At 39.4% G+C, this 23,311-nt stretch overlaps 1 protein-coding gene across 5 annotated transcripts in view; it reads right to left on the reverse strand.

Annotated features, from left to right (window-relative positions):
• LOC148879028 (ion channel POLLUX-like protein, putative (DUF1012)) overlaps nt 1–23,072 on the reverse strand; it is a 165,154-nt gene extending 142,082 nt beyond the window's left edge. Inside the window, exons 1-4 of one of the 5 annotated variants that reach the window (XM_088960398.1) lie at nt 22,761–22,892; nt 22,235–22,517; nt 21,213–21,289; nt 16,442–16,626 (exon numbers count right to left, since the gene is read on the reverse strand). In XM_088960398.1, coding sequence (XP_088816524.1) covers nt 16,442–16,540 — 99 coding nt within the window. In that variant the 5' untranslated portion in view covers nt 16,541–16,626; nt 21,213–21,289; nt 22,235–22,517; nt 22,761–22,892. Of the gene's footprint in view, nt 1–16,441; nt 16,627–21,212; nt 21,290–22,234; nt 22,518–22,760 lie in introns of all 5 variants that reach the window. The other 4 variants (XM_088960397.1, XM_088960395.1, XM_088960396.1 and 1 more) reach the window with 4 other exon arrangements.
• Between the last annotated feature and the right edge of the window lie 239 nt (nt 23,073–23,311).

Here is a 23,311-nt window from a genome sequence, read left to right on the forward strand (position 1 = left end):
CCAACTTTAGACAGGAGAATCATTCATCTGATCAGATACCTCCTACATCCACAGATGGTCCCGTGAAGGAGATGGTGAGTGTTCCCCGTGATGAATATGTGAGGTTTATCCAACACAACAGAACACAGCGACTTTCGCTCACTCAGGTATGGCTTGCCTGGCATCCACACCCAATCCCTGGATCATTAACTCTAGAGCCTCCGATCACATGACTGGAACTCCAAGTGTGTTTTCTTCCTTATCTCATTGCTCAACATCACAATCTGTCACCCTTGCTAATGGTTCCACATCCTCAATTTGTGGTGTTGGTAATGTTGACCTAGACCCTGTATCCCTCTCCTCAGTTTTGTATGTACATAAATTGCCTTTTAATTTTATGTCTGTTAGTAAGCTAACCAAATCACTTAACTGCTCCATTACTTTTTATCCTTCTATGTGTGTTTTTCAGGATCTCAAGACGGGGATGAAGATTGGTGGAGGGCATGAAGCTGGTGGACTGTATTATCTTGACGGTGGTGGCAAAACTTCAACAGGTCTCCAGTCATCCCTTTCTCCTCTCCAGTGGCACTGCCGATTTGGTCATCTGTCACTAAAAGTTTTGAAATCTTTGGTTCTGTCTTTGAGTCAGCTTTCTGTTTTGGATTGTGAGTCGTGTCAGTTTGGGAAACACCATCGTGTTCCCTTTAGTTCTAGGGTTGATAACCGTGTGTCGAGTCCTTTTTCGTTAATTCATTCAGATGTTTGGAGTCCTTATAAAGTGATGTCATATAATAGATACAGATATTTGTCATTTTTGTAGATGATTTTTCAAGGATGACATGGCTCTATCTAATAAAAGAAAGAAGTGAATTGTTTACTATTTTTCAGAAATTTTATGCTGAAATTCGTAATCAATTTGGTACCCACATCAAAGTTTTCCGTTCTGATAATGGCCATGAATGTTTATCCTCATCATTTCAAGAATACTTGGACCAACACGGCATTATACATCAGACCTCATGTACCTACACCCCACAACAAAACGGGGTGGCTGAGATAAAGAATCGCCATCTTCTGGAAACCGCACAGTCCCTAATGCATCACATGCATGTTCCCAAACCCTTTTGGAGTGATGCAGTGCTTACCTCTTGCTTTTTGATTAATCGGATACCCATGTTCATCCTTGATGGTCATTCTCTGTTTACGGTCTTGTTTCCCGCTTTGTCTCCGTTTCCTCTTACGCCTAGGGTATTTGGGTGTGTCTGCTTCGTCCATAATCTGGGTCCCGGGAATGACAAGTTCGATGCCCGTTCTCTTAAGTGCATCTTCCTTGGCTATTCTCGGACCCAGAAAGGGTATAGGTGTTACCATCCTACTTCTCGACGGTCCTTTGTGTGTGTTGAGATCACCTTCCTTGAGTTTACTCCATTCTTTTTGGGGTCCGGTGATGCTTCATCCTCCTCATCACCTCCTCCTCTTCCACTTCCCGTTACCGACCCTTCCCCTTGTTCTAGTCGTGACCAAACCCTTGCCTCCGGTGCCACCACCTATTGAACGCCCACCCTTCCGTCATGTGTATACACATCGCCCACGTGTACCAGCTACTACTCCTCCGACTACATCTCCATCAACAGATCCGGCACCAGACCCGCACTCAGCATCTGAGCTTGATCTCCCCATTGCCTTACGGAAAGGCAAACGCACTTGCACTCTTCATCCTATTTCTAATTATGTTTCACTTACTCACATTTCCGCCTCCCATCGCCAGTTTGTCACCTTGTTATCATCAGTTGTTGTCCCTAAGGATGTCCAGGAAGCCCTTGCCTCTCCAGGGTGGTGTCGAGCGATGGAAGAAGAACTCTCTTCCCTTCATCATAATCATACTTGGGACCTCACTGCTCTTCCTCCTGGGAAGCAAGCTGTTGGTTGTAAATGGGTTTATACGGTTAAGTATCTGCCTAATGGTAGTGTTGAACGCCTAAAAGCGCGATTGGTTGCGGGTACTCCCAAACCTATGGTATTGACTACACAGAGACCTCACCGGTTGCTAAGATAGGGTCAGTTCGTGTTGTGATATCTCTTGCAGCCATCTATGATTGGCCGCTATATCAGCTTGTTATCAAGAATGCCTTTTTACATGGTGACTTACTCGAAGAGGTCTACATGGAGCAACCTCCAGGGTTTGTTGCTCATGGGGAGGATGGTAAGGTGTGCAGACTAAGGAAGGCTATATATGGGCTTAAACAGTCTCCTCGAGCATGGTTTGGTAGGTTCAGCGAGGTAGTAAAGAAATTTGGTATGAAACAGTGCAAAGTTGATCAGTGTGTATTTAGTCATGACTCTCCGGGAGGAAAAATACTGTTGGTGGTGTATGTAGATGATATTGTTATTACTGGGAATGATACCATGGGTATTGACAGGCTGAAGACTTATCTGCAGGATCATTTTCAGACAAAGGATCTTGGTAAACTGAAATATTTCTTGGGGATAGAGGTAGCAAGATCCAAGTATGGTATTAATCTGTGGCAGAGGAAATATGTGCTTGATTTGCTGGAAGAAACAGGCTTGTTGGGTGCTAAACCAACTGAAACACCTATGAACACAAATACCAGGCTAAGTAGTGATATGGGTGAAGTGTTTGAAGACCCTGGCAAATACCGACGACTTGTGGATAAACTGAACTACCTAACCATTACTAGACCAGACATCTCATTTGCGGTTAGTGTGGTAAGCCAATTCATGCAAAAACCTTTGATTCCTCATTTGAATGCAGTTCTGAGAATTGTGAGGTATTTAAAAGGGGCTCCGGGTCACGGTCTGATATACAAGAGTGGCGGCAAACTTGAAATAGAAGGGTATTCTAATGCTGACTGGGCCGGTTCTATGTCTGATAGGCGATCTACCACAGGCTATTGCACTTTCCTGGGAGGTAACCTAGTGACAAGGAAAAGTAAGAAGCAGACGGTTGTGGCAAGAAATAGTGTAGAAGCAGAATATAGGGCTATGGCGCATACCGCTTGTGAATTAGTGTGGCTAAGGAACCTTCTACAGGAAGTAGGGTACAACATCAACACTCCAATGAATCTCTATTGTGACAATCAGGCTGCAGTTCATATTTCCCTTAATCTGGTGTTTAATGAAAGAACCAAGCACATTGAAGTTGACTGTCACTTTGTGAGGGAGAAGGTGATGAATGGGAGAATTGACTTGAGACTTCCAGTTCGAACCAGATTTTCTCCTTTCTCTCTTTCTCTCTTTCTTCCACCTTTCTACCTCTTTCTACATAACTGATCTCAGACAGATAGAACTCCAAGGCAGGCCGAATTATAATAGTAACATTGTCCCACACCTCATTTGTAGTCTCCATCCACAGGTAATGTTAACTAATATGAGGTTGCATGAAATTCACTAACCAGCCTACTATAGTGTAGTTCTCCTGCATCCACCTCTCATAGGTAGGGTCATCCTTCACAAGTTTCCCCTTGGTCCCATTGATGTACCCCCATTTCCCTCTATTGCAAATATGAATCTTTATAGATTGAGACCAAGCCAAAAAATTAGTTCCATCCAACTTTACTGAGGTTACTACCGCTAACAAAGTCTCCACAAACCCTCATGGACCAAATCCGAAATCTGTGGAGAGTTTCATCTCACCTCCAGTTCGCTCCATTGGCCAAATGGAGACAAGCAAAAATCAAAATAGGGTATTACTAGTCAAGACTTATTGCCCTAAGTCCAGAACTACTCTTCAAATAGCTAAATCAAGGTTTTCACCGGACGTAGCAAAATGGGAGAAAGGGAGAAAGTCTAGCCGCTCCTACCAAAAGCTACAGAAACCTATCCAACTTGGATCAATCTCAATGACAATCAAAAAACTTTTGTTCTATCCCCATGCACCACTTCCAAACTATCTTTATACCCCATAAGCAGAAAACTCTCCAATTGGCTAGAGTTTTCGAGAAACTCTCCAAGAACCTGCCTTGGGCCTCAAACCAGCACTGCAATCTCTCCAAAAACCTCCTCTAACTGGGCTGAACACTTGCTAATCAATTAACCAATCAACTCTCCATACAACCTATGTATGAGACTAAGGAGAAGAGAAGAAAAGCAAGGACTGCCGCTCTAATACCAAGTTGTAAATCCCACTTGCAATAATCTGAAATAAAAGAAAAGAAAAATGAGAGAAGAAGAAGATTGAAGGAGATGGAGGAAGAAGAAGGAAGAAAGGGAAGGAGAAGAGAGAGTAGTTCCATCCTCTCTTCATCCCCCAACAATATGTGATTCTCTTTGTTTTGGAGCAGCTACAGTAACCCGAACTAGTGAAGAAGGAAGAAGAAGATGAGGAAGAAGACAAGAGAAAGAGAGAACAGGAGGGTTTAGTCGAAACTGATTAGTCTCCCATTCAGTCGACCCCCTAATGTTTATTAGGTTCTAATTACACTTACAAAGACTAAACTGCCCTCACTTAAGTGTGGGGCAGAGTACTCTAATAAAACATCCACATAAGCAAAGTACTTAACTGACATGAGATTACTAAACTACCCCTATTCGGCTCACTCTAACACTCTTATTATAATAATGAGGACAATTACATGGTTACCCTTAGTAGAGTGGCCAACACTAAAGGCAATAATAAAAGAAAAAAAAAAGGTTCATAACTAAGGCCCATTACTAACAAACATAAGTCATAAACATGACTTAAAGAAAAAAAGAAACTAAGGCCCATTCAGCATTTTGGCCCACCATCACATAACTTAAGAAACATAAAGAAACTAAGGCCCATTCGGCCCATCATCTCTACAATTTGCCAAGGTGAATTTGGTCAAAGTTATCCTACCCCCAAGAGAGAAATTCTTTAGGTAAAAGATCTTTGTTACTACAAAAGCTAAAAAGTATACACATTTTTTTGCAACTCCCTTGGTAAGTACATCAGCAAGTTGTAAGTCACCCTTTCTCTTATGAAATGCTTGTCCACTTGTATATGCTTCATTTTATCAAGCTGAACTGGGTTATAGCCAATGTTAATTGCTACTTGATTATCACAATACAATATCATAGGCTCCTCTACATCAACTCCAAGCTCTCCTACTAAGAACCAAACCCAAAGAAGCTCTGAAACACCATGTGCCATAGCTCTATATTTTGCTTCTGCACTTGACTTGGCTACAATTAGTTGCTTTTTACTCTACCATGAAATCAGATTATCTCCGACAAGAGTGCAAACTCCTGATGCAGATCTCCTATCCTTTAGGCACCCTACCCAATCAGCATCTATTTAACCTTCCAAATTCAAGTGTCCATGGTCTACCTAGGTGTCCTTTCAAATAGACAAGTATCATGTCAACAGCTTCCCAATGCTAAGCTCGTGGGACATGCATGTGCTGACTCACCACACTAACTACATAGGAGATATTTGGTCGTGTCGTGCACAAGTATAACAGTTGGCCGACAAATCTCTATTACCTCCCAACATCCTTTACTAGTTCGCCATCTAAAGCATCAATTCTGTGATTCTAGTCAATGGGTGTATGGTTTGGTTTAGCCCCAAGTTTTCCTATCTCATGTAGTAGGTCAACACCATACTTTCTCTGGGAAATGAAGAACCCATGTTTAGACCTTGCCACTTCAATGCCCAAAATATACTTCAGCCCCCCAAGGTCCTTAATCTCAAACTCCTTGTTTAGGATACTCTTTAAGGCATCAATCTCACTCAAGTCATTCCCTATGACTACAATGTCATGCCATCCACATATACTATCAACACTGACACCAAAGATCCCCTTCTTTTCACAAACAAGGTATGATCTAACTAGGTTTGAGTGTATCTAAAACCGATCAATGCTCCTAAACCGGTCAAACCAAGTTCTAGGTAACTGTTTCAATCCATAATAAGGACTTCTCTAATTTGCATATCTTTCCTTTGCCTACATCACATAAAAACTAATTGGAAGGTTCATATACACCTCTTCCTGCAAATCTCCATTGAGAAAGGCATTCTTCACATCGAGATGAAAGAGAGGCCAAGAGTAGATAACTACTAAAGACAATAGAATCTAGATTAAACTCATTTTGCCACCGGTGCAAAAGTCTCCAAGTAGCATATTCTATAAGTCTAAGTATACCATTTTGCAAGCAGCCTTGCCTTGTACCTTTCTATGCTTCCATCAACCCTATACTTCACAGTATAGACCCATCTACAACCGTCTCCTTACTATCAGGTAGATCCACAACTTCCCATGTCTGATTTTTAATCAAGGCTTTCATTTCCTCCTGCGTAGTTGTCCTCCACTCAGGTTTGGAGAGAGCCTCACTAACATTCCTAGGTATAGACACAGGAGTAGGTAAAGGAGTTGGAACGGGAAGTGGGGTGGATTGGTCTCATGTTTCTTCTCTTCACCAATTACATACCCCAATTTTCCACAAGCACCAATTGCCATTTTGGCTAATTGTGACTACTCCAAATAATTTGTACCATTCAACTTAACTGTAGTGATAGTACCTGCCTCAAAAGGATCACTAGCACCTCCTACACCTAGTCCCATTTAACCGATAGACTTGTATTCCACTCCGCTACCCTTCATAATTCCCAAAACAGTTTAAAAAATCAATTGTAGACAAGAAAAAATAGATTGACCCCCTTTGCCTTAACTAAACTTTTAGCACCTAGAAACCTTTACCCAGAGAGATTCCTAGCTTCTTGGGAGCTGGTAAAAATAAGAGAAAAGGTTGTTGCTCCCTCCAGAGACCTCAAAAAACACCAAAAACTGAACCGCCCCATTTAGAAAACACCAAGGAATCTAGAAAAGCTTGAGCGCCTCTTCTTAAATCAAAAATAAAGAGTCCTACTGTAATCAGGACTCTTCCTCCTCTAGTTCTACCTGATTTTGATGATCAACCCAAGATCTGACACAAGGGGTTATAGATCCACCAAAAAAATCCAAAAACTGGGCCCTTTTAAAGTCTTTGATCAGCTCTCTAACTCACTATGCAGTTGGCTGATCTAGGGTTGCATGGTAGAAAACACAAAAAAACTTAGACAGTAGCTCTAATACCAAGTGGACAGTTCAGAATTATAATCTGATTTGAGAACAGTAATAAAAGAAAGAGAGAAAAGAGTTTCTTGGAGAAAAGAGAATAGGATAAAGAGAAGGAAGAAGAAATGGGAGATGCCAATAATGATCTGGCAGCCCCAACCATTATCTTATATACTCATGAAATAAAAGAGATTACAATGACTAATATGCCCTTAATAGGGCAGCTTCTGCTAATAGCATAAAAACAGTCTTAAAGTTAACATAAGCTAATTGGCCTTGGGCCCAAAAACATTAACTAATGATACTAAAAAAAAGAAACAAAAGACTGCTGAATCTCAACACTAGTAATAATTTAATCAATAGTGCTTTTCCAACTAACAAACCTCACATTGCAAATCCATAATGGACACAGTAGACGATCAAGGCAACAATCAGCCTTAAACCCTAATAGATTTCAGATTAAGAAAAGTAGAAAAAAAGTAAGAGAAAGAAAGAAAAGAGAGGAGAAGAACTGGAGAACACAAAGGTTTGAAATAAAGGACAAATTCTAATCATCTGCCGCCGCCACTCTCTTACTATTTATAGGTTATGTTCAGTACATAGGGGAAAGGACAGATCTGCCCTCAGTACTTACATGACAAATAAAGCAAATAAAAACTGAAATAACAAACTAACCACCAACTGACACTACCATGACTGAAACAAATAATTACACATACTGTCCTATGAACGCAGTGGGGACCACAGTTGTGGGGCCCACATCAGTGTTCTCTACACTCCCCCTCAAGTTGGGAATAGGTCCCAACTTGGATAGGTCTGCCTCTAACTTCTTCCTTGGTACAGCCTTGGTGAGGATATCCGCGAGCTGCATGGTGGATGTGATATACGGGAGACACTTCTTGTGAGGAGACCCTCTCTCGCACAAAATGTCGATCAACTTCAATATGCTTAGTTCGGTCATGCTGCACCGGATTGTGGGCTATATTAATAGCTGCCTGATTATCACAATACAGCATCAAGGGCTTCTCATAATCAATACCCAACTCTTCAAGTAGTGATCTCAGCCATAGGATTTCAGCCACTCCGTTAGCCATTGACCTGTATTCAGCTTCAGCACTAGAGCGGGAAACAACACTCTGCTTCTTACTCCTCTAAGAGACAAGATTACCTCCCACAAGGGCACAATATTTAGAGATAGACCTCCTGTCATCAGCACTCCCAGCCCAATCGGCATCTGTATAGACCTCCACCCTCATGTGATTATTGTTCTTGAACAATATACCTCTACCCAGGCATCTCTTCAAGTATGCTAATATTCTCTCTACAGCAAGAAGGTGAGTAGTTCTAGGGGAATGCATGTACTAGCTGACAACACTAACTGCATAACTGATATCTGGCCGAGTGAGGCAGAGATATAGGAACTTTCCAACCAACCATTGGAACATAACTTTGTCTTCAAGAAGCTCCCCGCCCTCTACAGTAATCTTGTGATTCTGTTCAATGGATGTATCAGCAGGCTTAACACCTAACTTTTTAGTTTCCACCAACAGATCCAGAACATATTTTCTCTGAGAGATAAAGATCCCTTGTTTAGATCTAGCAACCTCAATACCCAAAAAGTACCGTAGTGTACCAAGTTCTTTCACCTCAAACTCTTGATGAAGGAGCTGTTTGAGGGACTCAATCTCACTACTATTATTTCTTGTCACTACAATATCATCCACATATACAGCAAGCAGGGTCAGATAGGAGCCCACCCTCTTAATGAACAGTGTATGATCTGACTGGGCCTGTACATAACCGAATTTTCCAAGGGCTAGTCTGAATCTATCAAACCAGGCTCTAGGTGACTGCTTCAAACCATACAATGCCTTGTTCAGTCGGCAAACCTTCTTACCTGTCTCTGTATCATAGAATCCAGGAGACAACTGCATGTAGACCTCTTCCTGTAAATCTCCATTTAGAAAAGCATTTTTAACATCCATCTAGAACAGGGGCCAAGAATGACTTGCTGAAAGAGATAACAGAACTCGGATGGTGGTCATCTTGGCTACTAGGGCAAAGGTCTCCAAGTAGTTTATACCATAAGTTTGGGTGAACCCCTTTGCAACCATCTGGGCTTTGTACCTTTCAATGGAGCCATCAGCATTATGTTTCACAGTAAATACCCATCTACATCCAACTGGTTTATTTCCTTTGGGTAGATCAACTAGCGCCCAAGTATTATTTTTCAACAGGGCATCCATTTCAACTTGCATTGCATCTTTCCACTCTGGAACTGATAAGGCTTCTTGCACTGTTCTTGGAATAGGGGCATTGGCAATAGAAGTGAGATAGGACCGGTAAGAGGGAGATAGGCGATTATAGGATAAAAACTGGGAAATGCAGTGAGCTGTAGATCTGGTGCAATGTCGTTTCCCTTTACAGACGGCAATAGGGAGGTCAAGGTCATCCGCAGGAGGGGAAGTGGCAATAGTGGAAGGTGTCTCAATGGGCTCTAGGACTGTAATACCTGGATCTAGAGCCACAGAAGGAACTGGAGCTGGCCTGGACTGCCGATGACTGGGATCAACCTGCCTGCATCGCCTGTGATAGACTCTCAATTCCTGATCCCTCTGACCACCCTCACCATTACAGCCTTCATCACCCAATGGAATAGGTAAAGGAACAGCCCCACTCCCCCTGTGCTCCCCCTGAGGAAAGAGACCTAAATCCCCACTCTCACTGTTCTCCCCTTGAGGAGAAACCCTAAGATAATAGGGTGTCTCTTCAAAGAATGTGACATCCATGGAGACAAACTTCTTCCCTGAAACAGGATCATAGCAGCAATAACCCTTTTGAGTTTGTGCATAACCGAGGAAAATGCATTTGGAGGCCTTAGGTTCAAACTTGGAATGATGGGGCCTGAGAAGTTAAACAAAACAGGTATAACCAAAGGTTTTAAGGGGAACGGTAAACAACTCCTCGTCTAGGTAGAGAAGGGAGAAAGGGGTTCTCATATCAAGAACTCGAGAAGGAACCCGATTAATGAGATATACGGCCGTGAGGATAGCATCACCCCAGAAGCGAATAGGTACATTGGAGGTAAACATAATGCTTCTAGCCACCTCCAAGATGTGCCTATTCTTCCTTTCGGTATCCCCATTCTGCTGTGGTGTATGAGGGCAAGTGCTCTGGTGAATAACTCCATGATTAAGGAGGTAAGAGGTCAATGGCTTAGCAAAGTATTCCTTTGCATTATCAGATCTAAGAACTTTGATTTTGGCCCAAAACTGGGTGAGAATCATCTGATGAAAGTTTTGGATCAGAGTGGGAACCTCATCTTGAGAACACATAAGATAGACCCAAGAAAAACGGGTATGGTCATCAATAAACAACAGAAAATATCTGTACCCACCCATAGAAGGGATGTGATATGGCCCCCAAACATCAGTATGCACAATATCAAAAGAATAATTACTCCTTTTATTACTCAAAGAATAAGTTGTTCTACAATGTTTGGAAAACTCACAACTCTCACATCTCAACTTAGACAACTCAACAGACTCAAATAAAGCAGGAAACAGACTCTTCAAGGACCGGAAAGATAAATGACCTAATCGATTATGCCAAAGCATAGCCGGACTCACAAACTGAGAAACAAAGACTTCTTATCCACTGGCTCTTCCCAACGAGAACTCTCTCCAAGCAGATAGATCCCATTCATCTCATGGCCAGTCCCAATCACCTTCTTCGTCTCCAAGTCCTAAAAAACACATCGGTCAGGGAAAAAAAGTTACTGAACAGTTCATATGTTTGGTAATACTACTGACTGAAAGCAGGTTAGTATCAAGCTTAGGAACATGCAAGACAAAAGATAAAGAGATAGTATCCGATAACTTGATGTCACCCTTGCCAGAAATGGGAACAAGAAAGCCATCAGCAATGGATACTCCATCTCTACCGGAGGACAAGTGATAAGAAGTGAACAATGATGGCAAACTAGTCATATGGTCGGATGCACCTGAATCTATTACCCAACGGTGTTCAGTATTACCTAGAGCTGAAGCATGGTAGGCTGAGGCTCGAGTACCTGAATGTGCAAATGCAAATGTGGCAGGGGCTGATGGTGACTGAGATGGTTGAGCTGAACTCCCAACTTCCTTTTCCAACTGTATTAGGGCAGCCCGAACCGCGGCTAAGGTCTCTAGGGTGTGCCTTTTGTGCCTGACGAGGATGCTGAATCAGTATTCACAGCCACTTGAACATTACCCTTCTTATTTCTCAGTTTTGCTGGGACCAAATGAGGATACAGCTTCCAACAAGTATCTTTTGTGTGCTTGGGTTTCTTGCAATGTTCACATACCAGGTCCCGTTTATCTTCCTTCTTCCTGTCCCTTTCTGAATCACCCCCTGACTTAGGTTTAACAGCTGCCAGTGCTGGGGAAAGGGGTCGAGGTTTCATCATGACTTTTCTCCTGGTCTGTTCACTATGCACCAGGGAGTATGCTTAAGAGAGGGCCACACTATCTCTGGTTAGTATCTATTGCCTCACAATGTCATATTCTGAATTCAGGCCGGCCAGAAATTCAAACACCCTATTTGTCTCGACTTGCTTTCTGTGAGTCTGTGCATCTTTGGGACTCTCCCACTCAAGAGTCTCTAGATGATCAATCTCATGCCACAGGGATTTCAAGGTAGAGAAGTAGACAGAAACCGGTTTCACTCCTTGTTTAAGACTATTCACTTCACACTTCAGTTCATAGGCTCTGGCAACATTAAGGGGTTGGGAATAGGTTTCTTTCATAACATCCCATATCTCCTTGGCTGTCTTTGCCCACAAGTAATTTCGGCTGATATGTGGCTGCATAGAATTACATAGCCATGCCATAACCAAGTAGTTCTCTTGAACCCACTTGGTATACATTGGGTCCTCCTTGGAAGGTTCTTTCACATCTCCCTAAAGGTAGCCTAGTTTTCCCCTTCCCCCAATAGCCATCATGGCTGATTGGGCCCATTCCAAGTAGTTTGACCCGTCAAATCTCACAGTTGTAATCTGAAACCCAATTTCAGATATACTACCATAACTGTTGTTCCCAAAACTACCTTCTCCCTGATTTTTAAACTCCATCTTTGGTCAAGAATCAATAGTTACAAACTGTTAGGATCACTTCAACTGAAAACAGCATTTGGACAGTCGATCACAATCAGAAATCAGTATGGAATCAATGCAGGTCTGATCTGAAACCAATCGGCAATCACAGTACCAAGCAGTCCGTACAAGTTTTTCACCCCCTAAAAGTGCTCGAAACCAAAAATAGGTCTGAAACCAGCTTAGAGAGCAATCTGAGATGCTAGAACAGAATTAGGGTTTCAATCATAGGTCTGAAATAAGTGCTCAGCCGCACTTTCCAAGCAATCCATACAGTTAGGTCTTGTCGTAGGGTCAATGTGAAACCCTAAAACTGATCACCTCTGAGAGAAAACCCAAAACAAGCACTTTCCAAGTAGATAAAATAGTTTGGCCCAACAGTTAGGTTTGCCGCAAGGTTAATGTCAAACCCTAGAATAGAGAGAAAACCCTAAAACAGTTCGGCCGCTCCTTCTAGATAGGTCCAACCTATCTTGACTGATAGCAATCTCTAAAAACAAATAAGACTTACCCAGAGAATGTTGTTCGCTACCTTCCAAGGTTGCCTAAACCCTAGCCTTCTCTGATTCTTCCTGATTACCAACACTCTGCAAGTCGTGGCAAGTCTTCAACAGCTGCTAAACTCTTCTGGTAACCTCCAAGAATCAACCAGCCAATGAACACTTCTTCATAAACTTCCAGCCCTAGATAGTTCTCATGTGGTCGGCTGGACTAGACTCACATGAGAAACCCTAGATAGGCTCTGATATCAAGTAGACGATCAAGGCAACAATCAGCCTTGAACCCTAATAGATTTCAGATTAAGAAAAGTAGAAGAAAAGTAAGAGGAAGAAAGAAAAGAGAGGAGAAGAACTGGAGAACACAAAGGTTTGAAAGAAAGGACAGATTCTAATCATCTGCCGCCGCCACTCTCTTAGTATTTATAGGTTGTGTTCAGTACATAGGGGAAAGGACAGATCTGCCCTCAATACTTACATGACAAATAAAGCAAATAACAACTGAAATAACAAACTAACCACCAACTGACACTACCATGACCAAAATAAATAATTACACATACTGTCCTACGAACACAGTGGGGACCACAGTTGTGGGGCCCACACCAGTGTTCTCTACAGACACTAACTTAAAAAACTCTGCATACGACTTTCATGATCTTAAAGGAGAAATGACCAAGATGAGCATGCAAAAGTTTTATCTAGGATACATTACAAGAGGGGATGTAACTTGGTTGGGATTACTAAGTTGGCACGCCAATGATTGATAAAGTAAAGGATCCAAAAGGTAGATCCTATTGGATTAGGACTAAATGGGTCTAACCCCCAATAGATCAGGCTGAGTTAGGGTTTTGCTAACCCCAGACCCCTATATATAGAGAAGTCATGTATATGGTTATGTCATGTGACCCTTTATTTCAGGTTTTATGTATTTATTTTGTTTTTGGTATTTTGGTGATATGCTCGAATCACCCACAGGGGGCGTTTGAATAGTGCAGTACCACACTGAACCCCCTCTCCCTCTTGAAACAATGTTTATCATGAAACTTTCTTGAATAAACAATAGGTTACAAATAGTTACATTGAAATGTGTGTGTGAATTTTCTATAATAGATAACATAGTCAAGGTTCAAAGTATTGATACGATACACCCCATATCAGGCATATCATACCATATCTTTGGGTTTCCGATATACCTATTTAAAGGTGCTTTCAGGAAATCAATATTTTTATTGATTAAACAATACAAAAATATGTGTAAAAATGAAATTTTGAAAAAACTAAAAAATATAAAAATCGTGGGGTAAAAAGTATCAATACACCCACCCCTACCAATACACTTGGGTGTATCAATACTTTAAACCTTAAACATAGTGACTAGTGACATTGAAGAATCTGTAAAGATAGCCTTCACTAAAAACAAGGATATTGTTCACGAATCAAGGCAAGATTGTCTAGTTGAGGCAAAATCATACCAAACCCAACCATTAACATCCCTAGGGAGGGCTCTGTCCTCATTCTTGTGTATTTCATATTCTATTCTAGAAGAAAACCAATCCAAGAATTTCCTACTTGTACAACAAGAAAAATAAGAAGGAAGACGAGACAAAGAGCTGTTCAAGAGAAAGAAGAAGTTGGAAGAAAAGAGGAAGAGAAGAGAAGAGAAAAAGTGCCCCTCTCTCACTCCCGTAGTCTTTTTATATATGTGCTGGATTAATTCAAGGAAAAATTACATGGGTGCCCCTGGTTAGGCGGCTGACCCAATAAACATAAGAACTAAATGTGTTAAGGGCCCATAAAGACAGTCCATTACAGCATAAATAAATAATAAACAGTTGAACTAAAGCAAGGCCCATTCAGCCACCAAACTAAGGCCCATTTGGCCCAATCTCTCTACAATTCTTTGTGAATAAAATATCTGATCATTTACTGATAAAAGAACATAAACCCACAAAGAATAAGCATTATTTCAGTTCTCAAAAACCTTCCAATCATAACATTGTGTTGCATTTGTAGAAATAAACAAACTTTGACTGCTACTCCATGAGTCTATCTTATGCTGAAGTGGAAAGAAACTTTCAGAGAGACTAGGTCTCTATCATCCAAAATGAATATCCCATTCAGATGGGTGCCAAGATTTGCCAATTCTTTTGCTAATTAGCTTGTATTGTATGTCGCCATTATGTTTCTGAGGTTTAATCTTGTCTTATCTAATGCACTGAGAAAACATGTTGCCTGTACTAATACTCGTTTTGCAGGTAATAAATTTTCATTGTACCAACCAACAAGAACATCTAAATAAAGAAATATTCTTAATACTTTGAGCAATAAAGAGATTCTTAATACTGAATTTCTGATAAAACTCCAAGTTGGAAACAATGTATGACTTAGGAGGTTTCTGAAACTCATCAAGACTTACAAATTTGTCAAGGTTTACTAAAATTTATTAAGAATTTAGGATTAATGGCAAAATAAAAATACTAAAAATAGTAAATTTAGATATTTTAATAATAAAGTTTGAACTTATCAAGAATAACCTGCTCATTTGTTACGTTTGAAAGTAAACGTGTTCCAATGGATTCTATCATTGGCAAAGTAGAAGGCACTCTCAGACAGTGGGTTGCTATCCTGAAGGAGTTTGAGCCTTTGAGGGTATCACATTAGATCACCTTAGAAGACAACGGGACTATAATTTTTATCCCTCTTTCGCATCATGTTAAATCCCTCTTTTGTATCCCGAGTCCTATGTGATAGGAGAACATTGCTTGGGATAAAACGAAATTTTATAAAATGGTTACAAGGCCAGCAATGTTGTATGGAGCTGGGTGTTAGGAGGTAAGAAACGTGTACAAAAATGAGCATAGCAGAAATGCAAATGTTGAGATGGATAAGTAGGGAAAATACAAAATATGGGATCAGATTAAGTTATTTTAAGGAACCTAGGATTACCAAACAGTTGATAAAATGAAGGACAATGGACTACGATGGTTTTAATCACACAGATGAATTGATCTAGGGGCAGAACAAAAAGAACATGGGTTGAAATTCATCAAAAAAAAGGACATGGGTTGAAGTAGTGAGAAATGATTTAAGGGTCCATTAACTTAGCAATGGATATGGCACTGAACAGAGCGGAATGACAGAACAGGGTTCATGTAACCAACCCCATAATACCATATAGTTAGAACAAGGCTTAGTTGAGTTGAGTTTTGTATTGTATTGTGGTGTAGTGCAGGATACTTTGCCCTCTTACTTTCCTGTTTTCTAGTTGTCTCTCTATTGAATAATGTACTCTTTTATATGTTTCTGAAGGAATCTCTCCCTCTTTTGGATAAAATTCATCAGTTATCAAAAAATATATATATCCTAGGCATCCCTCTCAGAAAATATATAGAGACAGACTGCATACAGAAATTTGTCTATATTCAATGAAAGAAAATTATAAGGTTTTCTTCAAGAGAATAGCACCTATAATATAAAAATATCAAACCTATAGTCATTACAAGAACAGAAGAGTTAGGATTTTTTTTTCCATGGGAAACAAATTTTTGTTGGAAAATAAAGGTGAGGGAGAAGGAATAATAGACAAATATAACAACCCATCCATGATAAACCAAAAGGGAAAATTACAAACAAAGAATTCAAGGGGAACAAATAAGAAGGCCCTAGTCAAGATTCCCATTCTCAATAAAGCCTGAAAGGAAATCTCTCTAGCAGTCATGAGGTGAAATTTTTGCTTAACATGGAAGAGAAAATAAATTCTAAAACTCAACCAGTCATGATATGAAAAAGCAGTATACATTTTGAGATATTACTGGCAGTTCCCCTTTGGATTTTTTATGTGTTCCAAGTTCTTTTCCTTCAACTTTTTCCTCCTGAGGACAATTCTCCAAGCCCATCTTAAAGACCTGAGCATTCCAAAAATTTGATGATGCTGGGGCATATAACTTATTCTGTATATTTTCAGCATTGACTTCCCAATTTCCTGGAAATAAACAGCTATAGTTCCTTAGAATGATGTGAAAGAACAAAGAGAAGATATAAATCAACCATCTTTCATGCTACTACACCAACCTATTCATCAACTAGAACTGTGTCTTTATAGAATTCTACAGTTGTTAAAGGTCAAAGTTACACGAATCTAGTGGTGGAAAGGGATTCCATAATAATAGTGGGATGATGCAAGCAAAATAGTGCAGGTCAATGGTTACACAGGCATGCAATGGAGGTAAAAAGGCTGATCAAGGAGATAAGGGCAACCTTCATATTGAGACATAAGTCACCCAAAGGTATGGCTGGATAATCTGGGAAGAGGAGTAACAGAGATCACTCTCTATTGGGGAGTGACTTCCCGGGGGGAAGTTTGTAACTGTGTGTCTGTATAAAGTAAAAAGCAGAAACTATGTCATAGTGATAGAGGGATGGTGCAAGTAAAATAGTGCAGGTCAATGGCTACACAGGCAGGCAAAAAGGCTGATCAAGGAGATAAGGACAACCTTCAAGGAGATAAGGAAGTTTGTAACTGTGTGCCTGTATAAAGTAAAAAAATCAGAAACTATGGGTGTAGCAATGCTAGCCAAAAATATCTAATGCCATGCAAAAGTGAAGAAATTATTTTTCAACAATACCAGCCAAAAAATAAATAAATAAATAAATGCTAATTGAATAAATTATACAAAATATCTGACCATAAATGTGTCATAACCATGGTTCTCAATTCAGCAATATTTGGTGAAATTTCACCAAAATCTAGCTATTCTCTAAGGGCCAATAAAAATATCATTGAAATCATTTTCCCTTCATATCACCAATATAGTGAGATATTTGGATATCAGTGCTAAACTAAACATGAGATTTTGAATTTTCAGATTATCCAGAATGGAATGGCAAAACAGGATTCATGTAGCCGACCCCATATAGTTGGGATGATGATGATGAGAATATCCCAGATGTGATTCACCAGTACTCATATTATAATTCAAAGAAAATGGATTGTTATTCTGGACGTGATTCACTAGTCATATTATAATTCTGAAAAGGGACACATAACTGGAATGGGGGATTCTCAATGAACATATTTGGTAACAAAAATGGACAGAAATCAGAAATTTCATCTTGGAAAGTGAATGACATACATACAGAAGAGAAAATTACTTAGAGAGAGAGAGATGACTTTTTATTTTTAGAGAACTGAAATAGTTGGACGTGTACTATAATTATATTGATGCACAATACTGTGGCCACAATGCTCATGAAAATGGGCTTGAGCCTCCTCAAAACCCCATGTGGTATTGAGTCTACTGACTATCAAGGAATATATCAAAAAAGAAGAGCTTTACTTGATTATTCATGTTCTTATATGCATATAGTGTATAACTCTTGATTCTGAATACATGTTTCTTTGATGGTAATGAACTAAATGATTTCAGTAATCAGTATACCTATTTAAGTCTCTCTTATTTAATATATATTTTTTGAGAAAAGGGAAAGTATGAATTCCACTAAGAAAACAAAAGTATCCCTGTACAACAAAACGACTGTACACAGGGAATGTACAACAGCTACCCAAGTAGCTCTATAAACCCAAACCCTGCTTTACAAAAATATTCTCATGCACAAAAAAAAAGGCATTATAGTTTCTATCTTTGAACAGCCAGCCAACAAAACATCTTCCCCAAATTCTTTTGGAATAGAGAATCTGGATAGCCTCTCCTGTTCTTGAATATCCCAGCATTTTTCTCCTGCCAAGTGCCAAATACACCAGAAGACCACTGCTGGAACAATGCTCCAAACCAACCTCCCTCTCTTCCTCAAGCCTTGGATCCTCCAGCCTTTTACAAATTCCACAACAGATTCCGGGCAGAAGCTACTTACTGAAAACAGTCCCAAAGTTCTGAGCCATAGTTCATTTGTGAAGCCATAATGCAACAATAAATGATTTACAGATTCCAAATATCATCACACAGCACACAATTAGGGGAATCTACCACTATGCCCCTTCCCCATCAGATTGTCTCTTGCCTGTTCAAATATGCAGACCATACAAAGAAGGCGACTCTACAAGGAATGGGTGTTGCACCAAATAATATTAACTAGTACAGATTGATCCTCAGAACTTGCTATAAAGTTGGGGAGAGATCTCATAGTGAAGCTGCCCGACTTTTCCCACTCCCAGATTCTTCTATTAGTTCTGCTAACATCTACCTGTGTGATGTACAGAAAATGCAACAACTCCACCACGGAATCCATCTCACAGTCATTTCTTCCAAACTGAGGTGTTGAAACCACATTTCCCTCCTATATTTTCAAGTAATCAGCCACCCAAGCCACTTTATCACAATGTTTTAAAAACTGACCCAGAGGCTGAACTGTTTCTGCCTTTGGGTCATGGGTCACCAGTTTGACCGTCTGGATTGAACGGGTCAGACCATGCCATGTCAGCATATGTATATATATGTGTATAGGTATGTATAGACATGTAATTTACCGATAAAAAATGCTTTTTATTTTTAGATGTAATATATATAAATGTATTTATTTTTTAGATGTAATATACATAAATATTATTTTATGTATAATTTATATTTTTTATTTTTTATTTGTAAAAAATGCTAAAATTTGCGGTTTGATGCCCAAAAAAGGGTTTTTTTGGTGAAATTAGCGAGGCAAGGCACCTTTGGCTCCCTAGGATGCATAGACCTCGAAAAGTTATCCAAAATTAATAAAAAAAAAAGATCACCCCAATCAGACATCTGAGTGCAAAGTTATGGCTTTCAAAAGTTTGCATATACATCGAGTGTGCAACCCGTGACCTATTGACCAGGTCGAACGGTTTTTTACCAAATGGTGGGTTTCATGCAAACCGGACACAAAATCTTGACTGGGTGACAGTTTAAACAGTTCAACTGTCCGGGTCAATAGCGGGTTGAAAACACTGCTTTATCAGTGCCCAAATCACATTTTCCCTTCAAAACTTAACAAGGATTGTATCACCTATCTTGAGTCCTACACCTTTGGAGAACATGCTGTAGGATCTTTGAATACCCTTCCACATTGAACACACATAAGACTGGTTAGAGACATCCAGATCCCACCCCAAATTCCTAGAACCATACTCAGCCAAAACCACTCTTCTCCATAGCCCATCTTGTTGGCCACCAAACCTCCAGAAGCATTTTCTGAGCAACGCAATTTTTACATGATTCAACCTCCTAAATCCCTCTCTGTTTTTTTGACTTACTTTACTCCAGTTGACTAAACGATACTTCTTTTCCTCCCTTCAACCCCTCCATAGAAAGTTGTTTCTTATGGATTTTGAATCTTAAATGTGCAACCATACTTCTTGTAACAATTCCTGAAGTTTCATTAACAAATTTTATGATTTTAGGCTGCATTGGGGGTGGGGGTGGGGGACTTTTCCTCTCTAAACAGGTTTTCTAATAAATACTTTGAAATAAGCACTTATAAGATAAGCACTGTTCTAGAGTTTGGTGGTGGTCCGCTTTTCGTAAAAAAAATGTGCTTCTCATAAATGTAAAAAGCCATAAGTCTTTTTTGGCCTTTTTGAACAGGCTTTTAGATCTGGAAAAATACCATTTACAGATTTTTCACCAAGCGCTATTTTTGGGCGCTTTTGGCTTCTTGAACGCAATGAGCCCCACAGGCGCTTATTAGAAGCCTTGCAAAATGCAGCCTAAGCACTGGTTAGAGAAGTACTTTTTGGGTGTTTGGTGAGGAACTTATTCAATCAGATTTTTCGTTATAAAACCTGCTTCCCAGAAATGCACAAGCTATAAGCCTTTTTTTTTTTACTTCTGTGAAATGGCTTCTATAAGCCATCTTTTTTACCAAACATATTTTTTGGGTGCTCTTAGCTTCCCAGATGCAACAAGCCACAGAAGCACTTTTAGAAGCCCCCCAAACACAGCCTTGGCAACCTTTCCCTAATTTCTCTATATTTTCCAAATATCTTAGTAGTAAAGTATATCCAACCTTTCCAAATAACTTAGTAGCTCAAGAGAGAGGTTCTCCTCTGTTCAGATCTCAGATTTGGGAACTACCGCAAGGCCTTGGTTTAATGTTTTCAATGAGTATTGATCAAGTAGAGGTGGAGGGTGAATCATGAATTGTTACTAGTGGATGGTTCATGTTAATGTTCTAACTTCTAAAGCCTAGCCTCATGGCCCTTTAAATCCATACTTTCATGATCCATTTGGTACATCAGCAAAGCTGTCTTACACTAGTGATTTCACAAATGTTTTTCAAAATGATGATGGACACTTGAAACAAATACTGCTTTTTTTAATAAGTTTACCAATGCAGTCTCCACCACAACAAAAATCTTCTCTAAACTTTTTTTAACTCATCTCATTTAAAATTTGGAAAATCTTGATGCCAAGGACCACATGCCAAATCTGTCATACTTTGTTACAGTCAAACCAATCACAAAAATTGTCAGAAACAAGCTCACCAAGCCAGAGTATAATAGAATAAAAGTGCATTTTCAACCATGGAATGCTACAGAAATAAAGACTTATTCCATGTTTTCTAAGTGATACAGTTTGAACTCACCTCCACTTACACTCCAAAAAGATTCAGCATGTAAAGCTGGAGACTGGATCCACCAACAACAATACGAGCTTAAATTTCTGGAAACAAAATTAAAAAAAAAAATCAATATCATAACTTGAAGCTCCAGTGTCCCAATGAAATTCAGGACCTAAATTATACAAATACAACATCTGGGAATATCATTGATGAATGTGTAACAATGTATAAATAGTTAATAAAATTTTGGAAGCTTAAAAAGGCATCCACTTGCAAGTCTTACAAAGGTTTTTGAATCTGAATCTCTAATATTTCCATTAAACAACAATAAAAACGGTGTGAAATAGCTCCAATGTCCAAACAAGCAAGTTATCTTCTCTCATACCACAACTAATCATGATAAGGGTGCTAGTTGTCTATGAATGGTAGAGCATGATGATTGCCTGTATTGCAAACTAGGAGCCTAGGACAGTTGACATCTTTAACAGGCACCTAACAGAGCTCATCTTGCAATATACACAGGTCGAAGATAGTATTAGTAACACCCAACATATTTCTTAGGCTCGTATTAAGGAAATCCCAATAATCATGATAAGGGTGTTAGTTGTCTATGAATAGTAGAGCATGATGATTGCCTGTATAGAAAACTAGGAGCCTAGGACAGTTAACATCTTTAACAGGTACCTAACAGAGATCATCTTGCAATATACACAGGTCGAAGACAGTATTAGTAACTTACAACATATTTCTTAGGCTCGTATTTAAGGAAATCCCAATATCACCACTAAGTAACATCAGAAAACAAATATCAGTAATAATTAACGAATTCCAAGACCCAAAACATGGATAAGGACTTTAATTTCCTGGTCTTTTCTGCTTAGTAGTAAGTCATACCATCTTTAATATAACCACTAAAATTTGCAATGTTTCATATAGCAAAATAATGAAGCTTTGATAATTGACTGAAAAATAAAAAACTGTATTTAGGTCGATGCAGCATTCAGCTTCAAGTATAATATCACTTCAATTTGGGTATGCTCAAATACCTATCGACATGGTCCGCTGCACAATACAAACACGAAAGACAGGTTTTCAGTCCAATTCAGAATGAGTTGCAGCAAGTCCAGATCAGAACAAGTAGCACGCTAGCAACCATTTTACAGTCTTCAAAGAATCTTGTATGAAATGTAGCAATAGATTACTGAAAAAGAAAACGTTCCTTCCCATTAACAGCAATTTGTGAATTGAAGCTTTCAAGATTGACTTGAAATTCCCTCCTCATTCAGCTTAAAGTATCAAAGCTTTATCATTCTAACCATCAAGTGGGGCCTTCATTAATTGTAATTCAAACATCACCATAAGCTAGATTTTTTCTAATGGCAAATAATAAGACGAAGAGATTAATTCAACAATGTTGTAACTTCCGCAAGTTCCACTTAAATAATTACAAAATCTTAAGAAATTTAAAAAGCGTATGAATAAACTTCAAACACATTGAATTTGCACCAAGAAAAAGAACATTGAATTAAAATTCTAGAGACAAGAAAAACGAAGAAGAGGAAGACCGAAGACCTCTTCCTAGAACTCTTGCCGGGCCTCAAAATTCGAGGTGAATTCCATGAGCGAGAGCTCTGCAGTTGGTGAATCATCTTTCTCTCACTGTTTTCGAGTTACTGAGAGATGAATAGAAAAGATCGTCCGCTTTGAATTACGGAACTAGAACATTTTCACTTCAGTGAGATCGCGGAGAAAGACGACAAAAAGTGTAAAGTCACGGTCAACAGTACAAACGGGATGAAAAGAAACTTTCTGTGAACTGTTGCTGGACCACACTGCTGATGTGTGCTGAAGTGGAGCGCCTTTCTCTCTCTCTCTGGCTCTCGTGCTCTCGCTCTCGTTTCTTAACTTTTTATTAGTTATTACTCTTTTTTTTTTTCTTATATTTCCCATTGGAATTACGAATATGCCACGGCCAAGAGGGTTAATTACAAAACTAAAAAACAGAAAAAAAAAAAAAAAAAAAGTAAAAAACTACGGTAGGATGGGGCTACCATCCATTTATTTATATTGTAATTCAGATCGGATCATATCCATCTGATATCTAGCGATTATAATCAAATATT

Source organism: Nelumbo lutea, chromosome 1 (genome assembly GCF_056320005.1).
Source record: "Nelumbo lutea isolate HS-2025 chromosome 1, American lotus-T2T, whole genome shotgun sequence".
Taxonomy (NCBI): Eukaryota; Viridiplantae; Streptophyta; class Magnoliopsida; order Proteales; family Nelumbonaceae; genus Nelumbo; species Nelumbo lutea.